Below are 22021 nucleotides of genomic sequence, written 5' to 3'. Positions count from 1 at the left end.
ACTACAACAGCGCCAAAAGTATCTGGACACTTCAAGCCACTACGTTAGACAAAAAAAAACCCCAGAGACATTTGCTAACAAACGATGATGTATAATTGGTCTCAAGGTGATTTTAATGGATGCATGAAGTCAAGTTTTCCTCAAGTTCATACAAAACTAACCACACATGCAGTTCATCACATTAACCAGAATGTTTCCAAACATTTTCTCAATTTCGCTCAGTGTTTTTTTTTTTATACTTTTTTTAATAACTTCAACTTGGTGTAATATTTTATCTAATGCAGTGACATTTTGTTTTTAATAAGTGTCTAAATACATTTTGGGACACTGTAAATAACATGCATCTTATATCACTATAATAACTCTTGAGGAACGGGTTGAGGCCAATATGTCTGGCCTGATTGCATAGGCAGCCGTGATTAAGAATCTTCCTAATCAAGTTCAATTTAACATCTCTGACTTCAGACCATTTCATATTTTAACACCAAGACACATCTGCGCGTTCTACATGTGTTTACCACAGTAACTATAAACAGCAGAGAAGGGCAGCTCTCATCCCCCCAGGTTAGAGAGAGAGAGAGAGAGAGAAATCTTGACGCGAGTTAAACAGTCAATAAATAACAGCGAGTCTATTAATTAAAGCCTTGCACTGTCAGCCTCACTGGAATGCTAAACATGAAAGCCTCCAAAAACACCGGAAGACATAGATGAGGTCAATGTTTGAGTTCCGGACTCCCAGCATGCCTTGCAGCACTGTTATTCGTTATTTGACATATAGTGGTGCAGTAAGCCTGCAGTTATCTTGTGACGGTTATTACATTGATGGTCTTTTGACAAGGCTTTCATTAGTGAGTACAAGGTGGGAGGCAGCTGTAAGAGTGCTGTAAAATCAAGGCCTAACTTTTCCATGTGCTTGAACACTTTGGGGAAATGAGTACACTAGGTAGTGCACACTATATTGAATACTAAGTGACAGATGCTTCTAGGACCCCTTTTTCGACTAAATGGCAAATATGTAGTTATTAAACATAGAAATTCTATTCATTAGGTTATTTCATGATTTTATTTAATATTTTAATTATTTGTTATGATTTCTACAAGCATAAAAACTGCATAGAATGTGCAGATGTATAAATAGTGTGTGTGTATATGTGTGTGTATATATATATATATATATATATATATATATATATATATATATATACACACACACACATACAGTCGTGGCCAAAAGTTGAGAATTACATATATATTGGAAATATTTATTTGCATATACTCCAGAATGTTATGAAGAGTGATCAGATGAATTGCATAGTCCTTCTTTGCCATTAAAATTAACTTAATCCCAAAAAAACCTTTCCACTGCATTTCATTGCTGTCATTAAAGGACCTGCTGAGATCATTTCAGTAATCGTCTTGTTAACTCAGTTAAGAATCTTGACGAGCACAAGGCTGGAGATCATCATGTCAGGCTGATTGGGTTAGAATGGCAGACTTGACATGTTAAAAGGAGGGTGATGCTTGAAATCATTGTTCTTCCATTGTTAACCATGGTGACCTGCAAAGAAACGCGTGCAGTCATCATTGCGTTTCATGAAAATGGCTTCACAGGCAAGGGTATTGTGGCTACTAAGATTGCACCTAAATCAACAATTTATAGGATCATCAAGAACTTCAAGGAAAGAGGTTCAATTCTTGTAAAGAAGGCTTCAGGGCGTCCAAGAAAGTCTAGCAAACGCCAGGATCGTCTCCTAAAGAGGATTCAGCTGCGGGATCTGAGTGCCACCAGTGCAGAGCTTGCTCAGGAATGGCAGCAGGCAGGTGTGAGCGCATCTGCACGCACAGTGAGGCCAAGACTATTGGAAGATGGCCTGGTGTCAAGAAGGGCAGCAAAGAAGCCACTTCTCTCCAAAAAAACATCAGGGATGTTCAGATTGATCTTCTGCAGAAAGTATAGTGGATGGACTGCTGAGGACTGGGGCAAAGTCATATTCTCCGATGAAGCCCCTTTCCGATTGTTTGGGGCATCTGGAAAAAGGCTTGTCCGGAGAAGAAAAGGTGAGCGCTACCATCAGTCCTGTGTCATGCCAACAGTAAAGCATCCTGACACCATTCATGTGTGGGGTTGCTTCTCATCCAAGGGAGTGGGCTCACTCACAATTCTGCCCAAAAACACAGCCATGAATAAAGAATGGTACCAAAACACCCTCCAACAGCAACTTCTTCCAACAATCCAACAACAGTTTGGTGAAGAACAATGCATTTTCCAGGACGATGGAGCACCGTGCCATAAGGCAAAAGTGATAACTAAGTGGCTCGGGGACCAGAATGTTGAAATTTTGGGTCCATGGCCTGGAAACTCCCCAGATCTTAATCCCATTGAGAACTTGTGGTCAATCCTCAAGAGGCGGGTGGACAAACAAAAACCCACTAATTCTGACAAACTCCAAGAAGTGATTATGAAAGAATGGGTTGCTATCAGTCAGGATTTGGCCCAGAAGTTGATTGAGAGCATGCCCAGTCGAATTGCAAGAGGTCCTGAAAAAGAAGGGCCAACACTACAAATACTGACTCTTTGCATAAATGTCATGTAATTGTCGATAAAAGCCTTTGAAACGTATGAAGTGCTTGTAATTATATTTCAGTACATCATAGAAACAACTGAAACAAAGATCTAAAAGCAGTTTAGCAGCAAACTTTTTGAAAACTAATATTTATGTAATTCTCAAAACTTTTGGCCATGACTGTACACACACACACACGATAATACATATATATATACACACACACACACACACACACACACACACACACACACACACAGTACAGACCAAAAGTTTGGACACACCTTCTCATTCAAAGAGTTTTCTTTATTTTCATGACTATGAAAATTGTAGATTCACACTGAAGGCATCAAAACTATGAATTAACACATGTGGAATTATATATGGAATTATATACATAACAAAAAAGTGTGAAACAACTGAAAATATGTCATATTGTAGGTTCTTCAAAGTAGCCACCTTTTGCTTTGATTACTGCTTTGCACACTCTTGGCATTCTCTTGATGAGCTTCAAGAGGTAGTCACCTGAAATGGTCTTCCAACAGTCTTGAAGGAGTTCCCCGAGAGATGTTTTGCACTTGTTGGCCCTTTTGCCTTCTGTCTGCGGTCCAGCTCACCCCTAAACCATCTCGATTGGGTTCAGGTCCAGTGACTGTGGAGGCCAGGTCATCTGGCGCAGCACCCCATCACTCTCCTTCTTGGTCAAATAGCCCTTGATGCCTTCAGTGTGACTCTACAATTTTCATAGTCATGAAAATAAAGAAAACTCTTTGAATGAGAAGGTGTGTCCAAACTTTTGGTCTGTACTGTATTTATATATAAACAATTTAAGTATATATTTAACATTCATGCTAACATTCATGCTAACATTGTTTACTTAACATGTACAGTATAAACACACACATGAAGTAAACAATGTTAGCATTAATGCATTGTAAATCTTTTTGAATAAAAGCATCTGCTAAATGCATACATTTAATTAAAATGTAATATATATATATATATATATATATATATATATATATATATATATATATATATATATATATATATAAATAATATTTATATTAAATAATTTTCTATTTGATGATTTTATCATTTTTATTCATTTATTATGAATTTTAAAATAACTTCCAATCACATCAGCTTTGATTGTAACAGGAGTGATTAAGTACGTTTTGCATCAGTAACAGTGGCAGGATGCATGAAGTGATGAAATGAAGAGGAAGGGAGATGCATGTGGAGTGTTGTAGGAAAAAGGATGAGGATAACAGCAATATTGAAGCTCTGTGTTTGGTCTGGCTGCAGGGCTGCTGGTAGCTGAAGCATGGTAAATGTAGATCGAGTGACAGCTCAGGCTCTTTCAAGTGAAGAACTGGCAGATTGGAAGGTGAAACATGAATCTGGATGCAATAAAAGCCAGGACAGAGAAGAACTCACACTCTCTGCTCTCTGTTGCCTGCTCGACCACACAAAATCACACATGCAGTACAGTCTCAATGAATCTCACCTAAAATGACCGCTACTCAAAAAAACAAAAGACCAAACACATTTAATTACATCATCTTTTCATTGGCCATGTTAATTTCTGAATACTGACATCAGCATCTAAAACAAATTAATCCTCAGAGTGGGAACTGCAGTGTTGTCATGAACTGTCCTGAGATGTGTGTGATGAAGCAGTCACTCACCTCCTCCGTGTTTTCTGTGGGGTGGGCCAGTAGAGCGCCTCCGGATCGGCTCTCCAGCAGAGAGCACTGACAGAACCCCACACTGCCCGTGAGGAGAGAGTCCGTCACTGTGCTGCGGCCTTCAGACAGATCCCACACACACACCCGCAAGTCCCGGCCCTGACTGACAGCCACAGGCACATAAACACATGCACAACAGAACAAAAACAGACAAAGAACGGTCCGAGAATTTGGCAGATTTTGGATGAATAGATCCAAAGCAGGGCTTTTTTCTAAATCAGGCTCCTATGAAAATATAATTGGACATTTTTGAAAATAAGGCATTCAATAACTGATTAATTACATTTTAAAATGAAATTACTAAACTTAAACATTTAAAATAAAAATAAAATCTCTCAGAAAAATCTCAAATGGATTTATAGGTTTCGGCATCTGAAGTATTCATATGTTTTGATTTTGAATTATAAATCCAGAAAAATTAAAACAGAAAACACAGAATTTTGAATTTAAACAGCTTTTATAAGGCACTAAAAATTTATATTTTTTGCCACATTTCATTTCAATTAATTAGTAATGCTTTTTGATAACTCAAATTTAATTTAACCGTTAACACCGAAAACCACTGTGTTAATCCAGGAAAATTGATAAGGAAAAAAATTAACAGATTTCTTACACTGTATAAAAAAAATAAAAAAACCCCATAAAAAATAGGGTGCAATGTACTGTAGTAATATGAAGGAATTTTCTGTATTTTTTTACTGGTGTTTTGCCTGTATTTTTAAATTTTGGGTCTTAGGGTTAATGGAAATATAAATAAAATTACTGGATAATATTCTGGCAGCAAATTTCCAGTAAATTTTTTTTTTTTTTACACAAAGTAGGGCCCCATGACAGACTAAAGCTGCAATCACACTAGCCTTTGAGAAAGCAAAATTGTTTCTCATGTTGCATCGGTCGTGATATGACGTCACGCTGTACGTTGTGTTTAAAAAAAAAAAAAAAAAAAAAAAAAAACTTGGATTCAACACTTTTTATAATACATCTAAAATGCAAAAACATACATTCTACTCCACTTTCCAGCAGCACTGCAGTTTTAAATCGATGTTCTTTAAATTCATGTAGTAGGTCATGCTGTGATGTATCGATCTGCCATTGGTCAGATGGTGTCATGTGATGCGAATTCGCAGGCCAGAGTTCACCAAGCTTGTCCTTCGGAACGCAGCGAAATGGGCTTTCGTTTCCAGTCTGCATTCGCATGCGTATGAATGGAAGTCTAGTGTGAGCGTGGCTTAACTTGACAAACTAATGTGTGACATACAAAGTACTAGGGATGCGCCGGTACTAGTATCGGTACCGAACGGTAACGTTACCCGGGCAAATTAAATTTGGAAGTAATCATCCTTATCCCCTTGAAGTGGGGACTTTGGAATGAGTAGGGCATGTGCGTGCCATTAAGTAGTCGTTAGGAATGCACTTTGCAAAAGGAGTAATATAATTTCCTCATTATCTTCAGCTGGGATGTTCCCGTGACAGCAGATTCACTGATGGACATCGACATAAAAACAATATACATTTAATGTTTTAAAAAGTTTTATATATATTCGTTTTTATATATTATATAGCATATTTTTAAAACCTATTTAAATATAAAATGTATGTTTATTTGCAACGGTTATGCTAACAACAACAACAACAACAACAAAAATACATTTATAACAGTAAAACAGCGACATCTGCTGACGGACACATGCTGCACTGTCACAGGAACATCCCAGCTGAAGATAATGAGGAAATTATGTCGCTCCTTTTGCAAAGTGCATCCCTAACGACTACTTAATGGCACGCACATGCCCTACTCACTCCAAAGTCCCCAGTCCAAGGGGATAGGAATGATCACTTCCATTTGGAATTTGCCCAGGAACCGTTCGTTACCTATACTAGTACCGGCACACCCCTACAAAGTACCCCGCTCTCCCCTCTACTATACCTGACAAATCTGCTTCTGCTGTCTGTTAAAGTGTAGAGCCAGATAACAGAGTTCCCAGAATGGCTCTCTAGAATGCGCTCTGCTCTCCTGGTTGTCAGGTTCCACATATGGATTGCACCTTTACCTGACCTAAAAAAAAACAAAAAAAAAAACCTCAAGATTATCGTACACAAGAGAGCATTAAAGCAATCAAAAGGTTAAAGGTTAATTTAATAAGATTGCACCAACCCGGAGTAGAGATATGGTGGCCCATCCCCACCACAGCAGAAGTGCAGGCTGTTCACTGTGGCCCCTGAACCCCTCAGGATGAACAGTGGGTCTGGAGGAGGACGGGACATCACTGTAGCAACTGCTCAGTTAACATCATCAATGATCTGTACCCTAGGAAATATAAATGAATAAATAAAATAGTGCCAGTACTGACATGGTCATTGATTGATTCCTGATTCCCCAAAATTACTGGTTAAAAAAACTCGATCATTTATATAAATATGATATCACTAAGTTAACACTGTAAAAACTAAAAGCCTTTGGGCAAAAGGAAGATGTGATCATGTTATTTTTTCCTCGTCTTCCTTCTTTGTAAGACCTCTCTCAATAAGTCATAAATTATGAGCGAGACAACTTAATCACTATAAACAGATTGGAATCTGTTGTTTTTCATTGTTGTTTTCATCAACAGCTAACAAAAAAACACACACAAGCGCAAACGGCTCTGAGGGCCACAGTGGAGATGCAACAGACCACAAAAATCCAGACGGAAATTAGACAATTAGACGTGAGCAACAAATCCCGTTCAAACGGTCGCGAATAGCTATCTGTTTATGCAGTCATAAAAGAAAACATTAAAAACTTTACACACACTGATGTGGTTTTGAACCTGTACGACATGGAAGTCAGTTTCAACTCTTCTTAGAAATGATTATGATGATTGACACTGAAAAGAAAAGTTTCATTAATCATTACCCATTTAAAAAAAGGAAGCAAAAATTACACCAATTAAAATGAAACAAAATTAAGTCAATTAAACCAAAATAACTAGATAGCATCAAAAACAGAGCCATTTTTCTGCTTTGAGTGGCGACTGATATTGCTGATTTTAGATATGAAGCCGCCCGGTTAATGAACACCCTCCTGCTCAGTGTCATCTCTGGTCACCTCTGCCCTCGCGCTGAAACTGGATCCACAGGTATTTTGGGGGAGCTCATTTCGGAAGGTTAGTGGTTAAATTGTGCATGTTAATCTGTCAAGCAGAGATTCTTCACTGCCCTACCTTCCTAATTAAGAGTCGAGCCCCCAGCCGCCCCATATGAACCCCTCACAAAGGGGACAGTCACTAAATGCCCCTCTAGTTGCTTACAGAAGAGCTGGAAGGGAGGCAGTGGGATTAGAACCCGTGACTATCAGTCGCCATCAGGCCTTTATAGGAGCCAGACCCCGTCTACTCCACATATAGGGGCTGAAATTAAACCTCTGGTTGGGGCAACTGTGTCCAGCTGAATTCTCTCTCAAACTGATGCCATTTACATTTCTAGTGCACTTAGGAATGGCCTACTTGTTGTTTTCTTTAAACTTGTAAACTTTTTAGCAAAGGTGGAGGACAATTGTCTGTGTGACAGCGAGGTTTTCATAGCTTTAAAGAGGATTATCATGCCCGTATTGTGAAGTTTGCTGCACCAGGGCTGTTTGACACGAGTCTAGAAACACACATTCTCGTTGTGCAAACACAACGCATCAAAACACACCTCTGCCAATATGGTGCTGTCAGTCATGAGATGAAGAGAAATAAAGATAGGGATGGAGTAGAAAAACAGGCTGAGAAACTAGGCCAAAGAGTCAAGGCTGCATTGGTATGGAAACCTTATTGTGGATTTTTTTTTTTTTACTTTATTGATAGAGACAACAGGAGAAAAACGTAATATGTTATGGGTCACAGTGCAGTACATTTAATCACATTATTAAATGAACAATGCATATTTGAGGTGATCTGTCCAAAATGACGACTGCCTTCATTTACTCACCCTCGTGTCATTCCAAACATGTATATGATAGACAATCTCAGGACAGAGATTGAGTCTATTTTGCTGTGCTTCACGCGCTGAATTAAAGTAACCTGCGAATTGTTTGCGGTAAATCTGAGCATGCATTGACAAAAAATTTGTAATTACATCATAAATGCATATAATTTAATTCTACTGTGTTTCACAGTCAACACAGGCTGTTATTTTTTATTTTTGTTATTTTGTTATTTGATTTATTTTTTCTAAATCGCTTTATATTACGATTTTCCGCGATCCCTGACCTCCCACATTATGCTATCTGATCCAATCAGAATGCAGCACGCCTAAATGGAGCGCGAGAACAGAACAGACTGGGCATATGCCTACGTAACGCCAGGTTCACACTTCACACACTCTGTCTGTGATGCGTATTTTTTTCCGAGCCCATGTTAATGGATCAAAGCGTTACTGCATGCGGTAATGGATGCAAAATATGTTAACAGAAAAGGTTGGAAATGGAAAGGTGCGAAAATAATTAATATCTAGCCTAGCGCATGAACATAGAGAGAGTTGTGAGTGCACAGGACAGTTTGAGCGAAATGAGACACGTTTTAAGTGCGCGCACTCTTTCCAGGCGCGAGCAGCGTGTATCTGGGCATGGTCGTCTGGTTTTGCGACAGAGCAAAGGAAATCTGCGGGCGAGCAGAGAGATTCACGCTCGCGCTTTATTTGAATGTGCTTTTGCGTTACAATAATGAGTTCCTGCTGCTTTTGCACCGCATACATGTACTGTATACGCACGGCAAACGGAGTACTTGTGAACCTGTATAATGTATAACAAATCTATTTCAACAACTGAGGCACCGCTACAATGAGCTCTATGACCAATGCATGGCAAAAAAAAAATCACTGGACACGGGATTTTTTTTTTTTGCCATATCTCTAGACATTTTGTCACGCCTTTACTTAGTGATTATTTTGACAACTTTCTGATAAAGCTCTAATTGGTTTTCTTTTGGAAATATGATTCAAATTCATACTGAATGCATTTATGACTGTACAGCATGTTTGTGTGTGTAAAAATCGTGCTTAAAATCGAAATCGCAAAATTGATCAAAGAAATCGTTTTAGATAAACAAGGCAATAATTTTAAAGTTCTTTATGAACCACAGGATTGCTTGTAATAAAGATTTAAATGCAAAGGAAAAGGCAGTAGAGCTGACTGTTTCTGTCAATGGTAAGTTCCTCAAATGAAAAAATAAAATAAAATAATAAATCCTCTCACAAGAGTCACCTAAGAGAGGAATTCATTTTCAAAGATGAAATTCAGACCATGAATACATTTCCAAAAATCTTGATTGGATCATCACTATAAATAATTCTACATGATAAAAAGGATCAGTATCGGTGATCGAATTGGCAGATACTGCTTTCTGTGATTGGCCTCAAAAATCCTGATCGGAGCACCCCTATAAATTGTAAATAAAAAGCAATCAAAAAAAAAAAAAAAAAAAAAAGCAATAATATGCAAGTCCTATATATTATTACAGTATAGTGTTATATTTAAATTTCACAAAGAAACATGCAGCATTTTGTCCAAGCAATAATAAAAGAACACATTTAATTTATAATTAGTCTCAAATCTCATTTTGTAAAAAAACAAACAAACAAAAAACCTGAATCGAATAATCAAAATCGTGAATCAAATCGAAACATGACTTGAGTGAATTGTTCCATCCCTAATTTATATATTAAAAAGTTTTAAAAACATGCTATATAATATATAAAAAAATAAAAATTACATAAAACCTTTTAAAATATAAAATGTATTTTTTTTTTTATGCCGATGTGCACCGTGCTGCATTATCATGGGAACATCCCAGCTGAAGATAATGAGGAAATGAAGTCGCTCCCTTTGCCAAGTGCATTCCAAACGACTAAATAATGGCACGCACGTGCCCTGCTCACTCCAAAGACCCCACTCCAAGGAGCTAGGGATGATCACTTCCATTTGGAATTTGCCCTGTGAACAGCTCAGTACGGATACTTTTACCAGCACACCCCAATTCAGTCTCAGAAACGTAATTATTATGGACCAAAACGCTCTTAATAATAATTATGAATGTCAATATTGTACTAAATTAAACTGTAATTAAATGTAAAGGCAAAGGCAGGTATGAAATGAGAATGCCTGTTTCTGATGGGAGGATGAAGAGAAAGAGAGAGCGTTCTTCAGCTCTCTTGGTGTAACAGATAAGACAGCTCCAGTAATCTGACTCTAAGACTCTGGATAAAGGCAGTTTGTCTCTTCGTGGGTCATCTGTCAACACCTGCTTGGTAATTAGGCCTAATTATGAGAGAGAGTTTGCTTCCCCTTCATGTTATTAAATAAGAAGCAGCCACGTCAGCCAGGTATCTCTCAACACGGGCGAAGGGCTGGCGACCTTCAGATCAAACACAGGCTCTATCTGTGGCCCCTGCGCTGCGACTTATACTGGAGGAGGGGGAGCACCAGTCATTTTAACATGGGCTTCAAAGATCGAGGATAACCTGTCTGCATTCCTCCCCCCCTCCACGCTGTGGAATCAGTGGATCCAGTGATGGGCAGCCACACACCTCTGCCCAAACCATACACTGCCATTCATAAATAAACCCAACTAAGATCCTGGAGATTGTGGGAATGTGATTACTGCTGCCTTCGCAGAGCAGGTGGACGCCATCTTTAAAGCACTGCTGTGACAACGCATTACGGGAAATTGAAAAGAAATCTTACAAATAAATGGTGGCTTATTACTATGTGCAAGAGTTAAATTCTAGCGTGTACATTAAACATAAAAGGTCAAAAAGAGATGTGCCCGTCTTATCAGACTTATGATTTTTGACTGATGGACAGTAAGACAAGTGAAAAATCCCATAATGAAGGAGGGACCTCTGACAAATTTAGGGACTATTCACAAAATTCTTAAAGTTAACTTAAGAATATTTTGTATTTGGATAAGGATAGATCTATTTATTCCTGCAAGAATGTTCTTAAAAATTCTTATAAAAAAACTCAAATGTAAAATAATCTCCACTTTGACAAATCAGGTAAGATGTATAATTAATCTATTGCCTGTTTTAAATATTCAGCATTATAACATAACTTTTATGAGATTTTAGCAAAAATGTATAATTCGTTCTTAAGAAGGATATTGGAGTTCTTGAGGTTTTTTTGTGAACCAGCCAATAAGCAAGCATAGCCACAAATAGCAACATGCTCACAACCACCTTAGCAACCACCACCAACATTCTACAATCGTGACGGCGAGTTCTACACATGACTAGTCACAATTTAAAAAAAAAATTGTTTGAGAATATTATTGGATGTCTGAATGTAATCCAAATGTTTTCATGATAAAACATCAATGAATTAAACTTAAAAGAACATAGAGGGAGTAGAATGACTTTGAACGTTGGTGTAGTGTCCAAAACTCCACGGTTTGAATGATATCATACCTCGGATATTACTCACTCTTTTCTTTATTCTTATCTTGGTTTCTCTCCTCTCACTCTCTTTCTGTTACTTCATTGACATTTCCACCTCACCGAGCCCAATGCTCACATAATCATTAGTCAGCGTTTCTATTCCCAGTTTTGACCCCCTGTGTGCCAAAAAAAGGCCAATTCTCCCGTGGAGGAAACAAACGTGGCGGACAGACCTCCAGGTCCATTCTAAAGCTCAGTTAAACAAACAGAGGAGGAAGTGCGGGACACACACACACCCTTTATTGTGCTGCCATGCGTCGGTAAAGGAAAATGGAGGGAAGGGGGGAGTATCTGGACTGGAAAAACAGCTCTGTGGAAGATAGAGAGCTGAAGTCAGACACAAGTGCATTCACACCCACTGTCACTCAGGCTGACGGAGGTGAGCGACAGGCCCCATTGTTCCTGTCCATGGCGTGAATGCCACACTGAGGCTGACAGAGATAAGGGCTGAATGCATAGCTGCTCTTAGTATGCGTGTGAGGGAAGTGATGGTGGCCACTTTGTCATTGCACCCGGACTTAAGGGGCTTTAGTGCTGATTACCAAAGAGACCTGCAGGTAACACGTGTTTATCTGTGGACATTATCACCCGCTTCCTTGCAATGATGTATTGAGCAATTCTGGTTTACTGGACTGATGTAGACAGGTTCATGTGCACTCGCACCCTCCTGTTGGGTTGAGGTATCCTTCCATTTTCAAACTGCTTGATACAAACACGGTGTTGAAACTTTGCATGCACATTCATAACTCTAAATGATAAATACTCAAAAAAACAAATAAAAAAAAAATTTAGAAGACAAATACTTCAACCAGTGTTTGGAAAGGATGTACAAATTTTGTTACAACTTTTTTTCATACTGACCCCCATAAAGATTTCCATGAAATTTGCCCAAAAATCAACTCTTGAAAAACCAGCAGACTCAGATAAAATAAAAAATAAAAAAAGTTATTGTAGCTTGTCAAGCACTAAAATATGCAAATGCATGACAAACTCACAGTTTACTCATTATTTTAGACAAAATGCATGGAAAGCAACAAGATTCAATTTGACCCCTGACACTAAAGTTGAACCCAGTTTTAGTTTTTTCTAACAACTAACAACTTGAATCCAACATATGAATCACTGGTCTATTCCATTCGTATACTTCATTGACTATGATATCCCATAATACTGTGTGTGGTTTGAAATTGGACATAATAACAATGTCTGATGGAAAGGAGCATTTATATTATTAAAATAAGTATTTTATTAACTAAATATTTAGAAATATGTTATATAGGTTCTAAAAACAGTAAAATTCTAAATTTTGGGGTCAGTAAGATTTTCTTATATGTTTCTGAATGAAGTCTCTTTTGATAGCCAAGGCTGCATTTATTTGCTCAAATACAGGAAAAACAGTAATATATTTGAAATATTGTTACAATTTTAAATGTAACAGTTTTCTATTTGAATATATTACTCCAGTCTTCAATGTGTCACGTGATCCGTCTTAAATTATTCTAATACATCAATTTGATGCTCAAGAAACATTTATTATTATCAATGTTGAAAACAATTGTGCTGCTTAATATTTTTTTGGAAGCAGTGGATTATTTGATGGACAAAAGTGCAAAAGAATAGCATTCATTTAAAATAGAAATCTTTTTTTTTTTTTTTTTGGTTATTGATTGCCTATTCATACATTAAGATTTTTTTTTTTCAATTATTATTTAAAAGAGAGCATTTTCTTTCCTGTTACTATTTTCTGCTTACAGTCAAGCAACTGATGAGGCTCGAGCTAATACAATCACTCAAAAGTTACTCGCTTATCCTTAACATTCAATGTTCCACATACAGGTATTCAAACACGTATGTTGTACGTGGGGCAACATTATACACAAATACAGAGATTGGCCACCTTGTGACTCATCATTCACCATTAATCAGACGTCAATAACCCATATTAGTGTAGATTCAGCACGGATTATAGCTTGTAACTGTCCGAACACTGCAGTCCAGACAGAACAGGTCTGTGATGAGGTTGACAGCACGATAAGTGATAGATTCAGTGCTGACAGCAGCTTCATTACAGACACAACCCCCTCACTGCACGAGCAACTAAAGCACAAAGAACCCCGAAACAGCCCAGACACAACAACACAGAACCATACGCCACTGTTTAAAATGGAATCGTTAGCAAAGCTAAAACAGACATTGCGCAATCCGCAAGCTATAGGAATGTAATCGCGGTACCTGTATGAACTGCAAATCCCGCGTGCGACGGATGAAATCAGAACATGCGACGGGGAAACTGATAAGACCCGCAGCGGAGAAGAGCTGTCTTCAGCATTGCCTGAATTTTTAAAAACAAGTTGCTTAATTTACTAACCAGGCGAACAGTTCTTTCTTTCTTTCTTAAAAGTAAAAATACGTTTAAAATTGTGAAAAAAAATTGACAATGGTAACTATAGTCTCCAACAAAATAACCATTATCAATTGTTTATTGACTGGAAAAAAATCACAATAAATCTATTTTTTAAATCTGTTTGTTTAGTAACATTACAGTGGTGGCTGCATAAGTTAGCAATTGCCTATTTATAAATTCCTGAATCAATATTTTTCAAGATAAGTTTTTTTTTTTTTACCCTTGCAAGTTCTTTTTCATATTTTATGAATGCATTTTTTTATTTTATTTTATTTTACATTAGAGTTGTGGCTGATACCAAGTTATTGATTGCCTACTCATATGCCTATTCAATGATTAATTAAAGATAATGATTTTTTATCTGTTAATAGTTTTGCTAATTTTTTATTATTTATTAAATTTTATTATATGATATTTTATTTATTTTATAGCAGAACTGTATAGGCAAACATCAAGGCACTGATGTTTGCCCAAAAGACAACCACTGGCTCTGCACCAAAGTACCTAAACTCTTGACTAATGCTTACATTTTCTTATTCGTCTCTTTTTCTGTACTGGCATATGTATAGTATATGTACTGTGCTAGACTAACTGAGACTTGTTACAGCAATTGTTTCTCTCATTTGTAAGTCGCTTTGGATAAAAGCATCTAGTCTGAAACCATAAATGAAGCTTTTTGAATCTTTCTAATATTTTTATTATTATGGTTCCATGTTAATATGTTATACTACATCTGACACTATTAGTGTACCTGGGTGCTGTCTAAAAATGATACCATGTCTGAAAATGAAACACAGCTAAAAGGAATCATATGCAATGTGAAAAGTCCCCCTGCTTGGTACAGAACAGAGACTCTGTAAACAAGCTAAGTCCTTTTTTGATTCCCTCCTCTATTTCATCCTTTCTCTAATTGAGAAAACGGGAGGGGGAAAGTCTACTCTAATCCACAGAGCACATAGCAGCCTTTCATACCTGCACCGGGTGAGAGAGAGACCTTTATTTGTACGTTTCGATCACGGAGAAGAGGTTTCAGACTCAACTGGGTCTGAGCAAAAAGATTAGATGTAACCAGAGTACTTTAAACCTCTTTAGAGGCCCTGGATTAGCTCAGCTGAGGGTTACTCCATCTCTCCATGCATCTCTCCATCTCTCTTAAATGAGACAATAAGATCCACAAGGACACAGGTGCTGCACAGAATGTTGAAGGAATGTGAGGTGCTCTATAGATAAGAAAATTTAAAGCAATAAAAAAAAATATTTCAAGGGAGTTCGGAAAAGCGATCATGATGAGTCTCAAACAGCATGGGAACAACATATGAGCTCACACAAATTAGTAATTAAAATTCATAATGCATAGTGTTTAACTCATTAGTATATAGTGTACTGTGAGTAAGCTAGTATTCTATGCCATCAGTCATGAAGTGATGAGATGCAGTTCATGTAAATGGCAGGCGGCAGGCTGCTGACCCTGCAGAGGGGGCAGAAGCACATCTTCTGCTCGGGGTGGTTTCATTCCATGCCCCACGTAACCATGAATTATTGGTGCCATCTCAGATTACCTGCAATATACCACAATGCCAATAAGGGAGTGCTGTGGTCTCCCTGGGCCTGACATTGTCCATCTTGACGGTGGAGGAGGAAAGGAAATCCCTTGGCTCTCTCTCGCCACAAGGGCGTGTAGGTCAGTTTACAGCTCATCACTAAATTAGATAAGCTTTTAGTCAAACAAGCCTCTCTTTTAGACCGGTCAGGCATGAACTTGATATTGCTGATCATTAAAAAAAAAAAAACCTACAGTGAATACTACACACTATCTAATGGATCTAATGGAAATCATTTTTCTGTGCCATTTTACAAATTAACATCGGTGCATCTATTTACTGTTACATTATTTAGTGACGTCCCTGCTGAAGACATCAGCATTGCAGGTCAAATATGTAAAATTAAAACGTTTATTTTAGAAATAATGTTACTAAATGCTAACTTTAATGCCTCAATAGGAATGAAGAGAAAACAGAACTGGGCATGCTGGGGAAATTCCAGCAACATCTTCATATGCATAAATTATTTTATAAATATATTTTTTTAATAAAAGTTATTCATTTATGAGTTTGTTTAAGGAGAGTACAAAAACATCTTAAAAAATCTGAAAGACAAAACTGTGCATGAAGGTAAATAGATATTGCACCACAAGCTAATTTGCATCTCAGGGCCCTAGAAATAATGTTACAAAAGATTTCTATTTCAAATTTTTAAAGTATATTAGAATTATTTTCTGAAGTAACACGTAACACTGAAGACTGGAATAATGGTTGCTGAAAATTCACAAGAAATAATATCTAATAACACACACACACACACACACGCACACACACACACACACACACACACACACACACACGTTATTGACATTTATTTATATAGTTATTTACTCAAATTTAAAAGCCTATTCAAATGCCCATTCAATCAAAACTTCAGAAGGTTCTAATTGGCTCAGAACTAGGAAAAAATGAATGGAAACAGATGTTTATTTTAGATTTAGATATTTTAGGTATGTTATGGTGAATTTTTTTGACACCACCTCAGTTCAGATGCATCTCCCAGTCTCGTGTTTGTCTTGGACGTGTCTGTCTGTGGGTGTGGATGGACTGCTGGTGTCTGTGAAAAGCAGAATCTAATAACACTCTTATGGCAGATATCCTGCTCCTCTCAGCGCAAGGGTAAGATCCTCCCTGGAGCTGCTGAAGGGGATGAGAGAGGATCGTACATTAGAGTCTTACAGCCTTATCTCAGCGGTTTGAACCTCCCTTCAGCTCTCACTGATGCCCTCAGCCTCAGAGCTTTACCTTAATGCTGCACAGCTGCAAAACACATTCTATGGACACTCTGGACACATACACAAAATGTAACAACAATGCAGTAGCAAAATAATGTTTGATTTTATTAGTGGATGGATGAATTGAATGAAAGAGTACTGAATAGTACACAAAAATGTTGCTACAACAAGTCTCCAGCACACATACAAAGTCCCTGGAAAATAATCCAACGATGAATGAGTAGGTGTGTTAAAAGTTTGGACTGCCAGTGTATATCCCTGATCTACAGTGAGAGAGACATCGAGAGATTGAGAGAGAGAGAATGTGGCACATTCACTGAGAGTGTGTCTGCCTCAGCCTTACAGCCCAGGGTTAATGTTGTGGCTGTGAAGTGGGAAGTATTGTCACAGCCTGTAAAGATAAGGTGATTTATGACAGAGAGTGTGAGGAAAATAATCACAGTGCCACAGGGCAGGGAGAGAGGATGGAGAGGAGGAGTGTAGGAGAGATGTTTTGGCAGGCATTTCTCACCACTGCAGACCTGAAGACTTGAGTGAAAGAACACAGAGCCAGAATCAATGAGGCTTTAATCACCTGAATGAATACTGAAGTAAGAGACACACGGTGGAGAGATGAATCTGCAGCATTCAAACTGAAAGGGAGAATTCACACAAAACATGAAAATTCATCATCATTTCCTCACCCTCATGTCGCTTGAATTTCCATGGTTTTGTATGGGAACGCAAATGGAGATGTTGCTTTTTCCATGAAACCAGGGATTTCCAGCTCAAAAAAGACAAAAGCACAAAAAGGGTTAAATCCATGTGTTCCGAAATTTAATTTTTACTTGAAACTCTCTCCAGTCAGTAAAATGTCATTCGAATATTTTCTGTCAATAGACGGCTATAGTACAAAGTGTATTCACGCATATTTCTCTCCTGATTCAGACAAGCCTACTTTTTCAATACAGTAAGCAATATTACAGATTGAAGACACACTATGGATGTGCTAAATGTCTCCAAATCTGCTCTGATACAGAAACAAACTCATCTGCTGCACATCTTGGATGACCTGAGGGTGAGTACATATTCATTTTTAGGTGAACTATTCTTTAATGACAAGCACCGGATCCCAACTACCACAGATGGAAGATTTTGGATTGCTTAATAACACAATTAAACCAAAAGTGATTTTCCTGTGAAGTGAAATTACTGTGCGCTGCATAACTGTGAGTGTTTACTGTAAACAGCACAATGGAGGTTTTGGTTTTGATCGAGGCAAGTCTCATACCGTCCCACAGGAACGAAAGCAGACAACAACAGAAACAACCCTCTCAGGTATGATGTAACAAATGAAATGCCTCATTATCTCTAATGGTGGTATATTTATTGTTTTATTCCATTATGAACAATAATCTAATAGCACACCAACTCGCTTAATTACTGTAAAACAAACAGAAAATTTGCTGACAGGTAATTTATCACTTCTCATCTTGTTTTGTTTCATCTGACCAAATCAGATCTTAAATATAAAGTGCCTCTGTTTACACATTTTATCAGTATGTCTTTCATAACATAAAACATGTGTTCACTTAAAAAAAAGAAGAAGAAAAGAATTACAGTTAAAATTTGAGTCAGAATTATAAACAAATCACAGAAATGAGTGGGGCTTGGTGGTGTGGATTAGAGGGTAAACATCTGGCTGGTTACCAAAAGGTTGTGGGGTTCAAACTTCACCAGGGACGATGCTTGAAATCAAGACAAAATATAAATCAGTCAGAAACATGCTCTTCATGCAACTACATAATGGAGAAAAACTGCTGAACAAAGACTATGATAAAACTGGGGACATGCAGCAAACATAAATCTGTGGCACACATCTGGCCTGTAATCAGAGAAGAGAGTCTTTCCTCGAACCTCACCCTGAAGCATCTTACATCATCAAGAGTCAAGTACAAGAACCCTTCATGTTTGACTGTGTGTAGGACTGTTTACAAAACAAAACAAAAAAAATTATATATATATTATATAATTATAAAATTATTACATTTTAATTAATAATAATCTATATATATATATCTTTTTTTTTTTTACTGTTACTGTGGCTCAGTGGTAGAGCATTGTGTTAGCAGTGCAAAAGGTTGTGGGTTCAAATCCCAGGGAACACATAACTGGTAAAAAATTGTATAGTCTGAATGCACTGTAAGTCGCTTTGGATAAAAGCGTCTGCTAAATGTACATGTAATACAGTCTGCATTATGCAACCAAAATATTTCAATATTTGGTTTTAAGAATTTCTTATTTAAAATTTCTATTTAAATGTTTTTCTATGTTTTGTATTATTTTTGATTTTATAAATACCTCATGACTACATTATTCAGCACATTATGGTGCATACTGAAAATAAAATAAATACATTTAAATAGAATTTAAATAGTGATTTAAAAAAAAATTAAATAGATAACTTATTCAATTTTACCATTCGAGGTCAGATTTTTTTTTTAATATGCATTTACATTTTTTTTATTAGTATGTATTGCAATATGTATTGGTCTTTTCAACATGCACTGACAAGAACTATTAAAAATAATACATCACAGCACCAATTCAATATATTAGAATGATTTCTGAAGGATCATGTGACACTAAAGAATGGAGTAATGGCTCACAGAAATAAATTACTTTAAAAAATATATTAAAATAAAATAAAAAAACAGTTATTATAAATAGTGTAATATTTCACGTTACATTAATTTCGATCAAATAAATAAAGGCTTGTTTACAAAATAAAAAGTAATAGAACAGTATGATATAACACAGTTTTGAAGCTATTTATATCCATAACACTTAATCCACCCCCTCACCCCAAAGGTGTCTCTATCCGAAACACATAAGAAAAACTGGATTATAATTGGCCCCTATTCATTTTACCCATAATCCCCCTTTTCTATGCCAATCTTTTTGCATATGTTTACACAAGGCAGAGTTTTGTTTCTCCTCCCAGGGCTTTGGCCACAAACGCAGGGCTGTGTAACCAGCATGAGTGTAAACCCCCCGCAGAAGTATGATGAGGGCCGTCTGACTCACATCCATAATAGACTCCGAGCTCATACACGCTGACTCTGACTGTCAACCCACAATAGCAGCGGATTAAGACGTTAAATATCCACCCAACCTACCAAACCTGACATGTTGACATGTTCTGCTAAGTGTGTTTCAAGGTGGATTTACGTACATTTGTTCTATTTCGAAAGAGAAAGAAATGCTGAAAGCATGCCGCTGGTTAAAAAGGGGGCTCTGGTCTTTTCTCTCAGTGGGCGATAAGGATGACTTTTGCCTTAATGGCTGAAAAGAGGGCTCTGAGTTTTAGGGGTGACAACGTTAAGAGTTTCAGGGTTTGTGAGAGCCCCGTCCTTAAGCAAACAAACAGAGGAATTTCTGCCATTGTTGTTGTGCAGCTTTGACTGACAGGTCGGCATCGCTGAGGAACCTGTCAGCAAAGACAGCGAGAGGTCATACCGTGACCACCCCTGCTGAGAGAGAGCTGGCCTCACACACACACACACACACACACACACACGGGCGTCATATAATATACAACCAAACACACACTACGGTTTAAAAGTTTGGGGTCAGTAAGATTTTTTTTTTGAAGGAAGTCTCTTATTCTCAACAAGGCTACATTTATATGAATAAAATGACAGAAAAACGGCAATGTTGTGAAATATTATACCGTTTTAAATAACCCTTTTCTATTTGAATATATTTGATAATGTAATTTACTCATGTGATGCAAAGCTAAATTTTCATGCTATATCAATGTTGAAAACAGTTATGCTGCTTTATATTTTTTGTGATATTCTTTGATCAACAGAAACTTTTATTGAAATAAAAGCAGAACAGCATTTTTTGAAATAGTAATCTTTCGTGACATTATCAATGTTTTACTGTCACTTTGGATCAAATCAATGCATCTTTGTTGAACAAAAGTATTATTAATAAAAAAAATAATAATAAAGATTCCTAACTTATAGCATTTTTAACGCAGCAAAGGTGAACTAGTCACAAAGTTATTTTGCAACATTATGCTAAGATCCCATTTTAACCAAATTTGTCGAGAAAAATGCTAAAAAATAAATAAACATTTTATTCAATGATGAAAATGGTCATAAAAACATCTGAATGAATTTCTTTCTTTTTGTTGTACCTAATATTTGTGTTACGCATTTTTATGTTTGTCTTATTGTGTTGATATGTCAGGGTCATATTATATTGAAATTAATCATAACTTCAGTCTTTAATGTTTTGCTCTCATAATTTCGTTTGTACTTGAAGTATTCACACTTACAAGAATCCATGACAGTTAGGATGTTGCCTTTGAGGCTGTTTCTGCATTCCACTGCAGTTTTTTCAATGTTTTTCTATGTAAACATGCCCTAGATGGACGTGTGTTGACAGTTGCGCACGTCTTACATCTTTTGCAGTGCTTTGCAATGTAAAAACGTGGCGCTCAAACTAAAGTGAAACTTTATAAAAACCTGGCATTCCTTTAGTCATTCGACTGCCCTGTGTATCCTTTTGCACTAATAGAACAAGTTGAAAAACAGCAGGAGTACAACCTAGAAATGCAATACATATGGCTTAAAAAAAGAAAGAAAGAAAGACATGACACAAAGGCTGAAACGTGCAATGGAAGTGGTAGAAAAAATAAATAAAAAAAACTGTAGATCAGTGTGAAAGGCTCCTAAAAAAAAGTTGCTGCCTACAGAGATGGCAGTCTATGAGGCAGCTTACTAAGATTTGGAACAAGTTACATTCACACCATCTGAAAGAAACAGAAGACATAACTAAATCCATCATTATTTTAATGGTGCAATTTGTATATCTTACTAAATCAAGTGCATGGCTTAATGCCAAATCAGGCTATATTTTCAGTAATAAATATGACGCCAAGTATCATCAGACTCGCCCTCTCCAGTTTTGGCTTTTAGTGCAAGTCATCATTAGCTGGGCCCTTGAAAGTTGAACCCTGACC

General features: G+C 37.1%; 1 protein-coding gene across 2 annotated transcripts in view; it reads right to left on the bottom strand.

Moving 5' to 3' along the window:
* The window catches only part of gnb1l (guanine nucleotide binding protein (G protein), beta polypeptide 1-like), a 28497-nt gene extending 14375 nt beyond the window's left edge, over positions 1-14122 (bottom strand). Inside the window, exons 1-4 of one of the 2 annotated variants that reach the window (XM_059548691.1) lie at positions 14000-14122; positions 6471-6623; positions 6243-6371; positions 4256-4418 (exon numbers count right to left, since the gene is read on the bottom strand). In XM_059548691.1, coding sequence (XP_059404674.1) covers positions 4256-4418; positions 6243-6371; positions 6471-6580 — 402 coding nt within the window. In that variant the 5' untranslated portion in view covers positions 6581-6623; positions 14000-14122. Of the gene's footprint in view, positions 1-4255; positions 4419-6242; positions 6372-6470; positions 6624-8263; positions 8285-13999 lie in introns of those variants that run through there. The other variant, XM_059548692.1, reaches the window with a different exon arrangement.
* Between the last annotated feature and the right edge of the window lie 7899 nt (positions 14123-22021).

The sequence above is a fragment of the Carassius carassius genome, chromosome 4, assembly GCF_963082965.1.
Source record: "Carassius carassius chromosome 4, fCarCar2.1, whole genome shotgun sequence".
Taxonomy (NCBI): domain Eukaryota; kingdom Metazoa; phylum Chordata; class Actinopteri; order Cypriniformes; family Cyprinidae; genus Carassius; species Carassius carassius.
The sequence above is the reverse complement of the archived record's forward strand: the minus strand, read 5'-3'. Positions and strand labels throughout refer to the sequence as shown.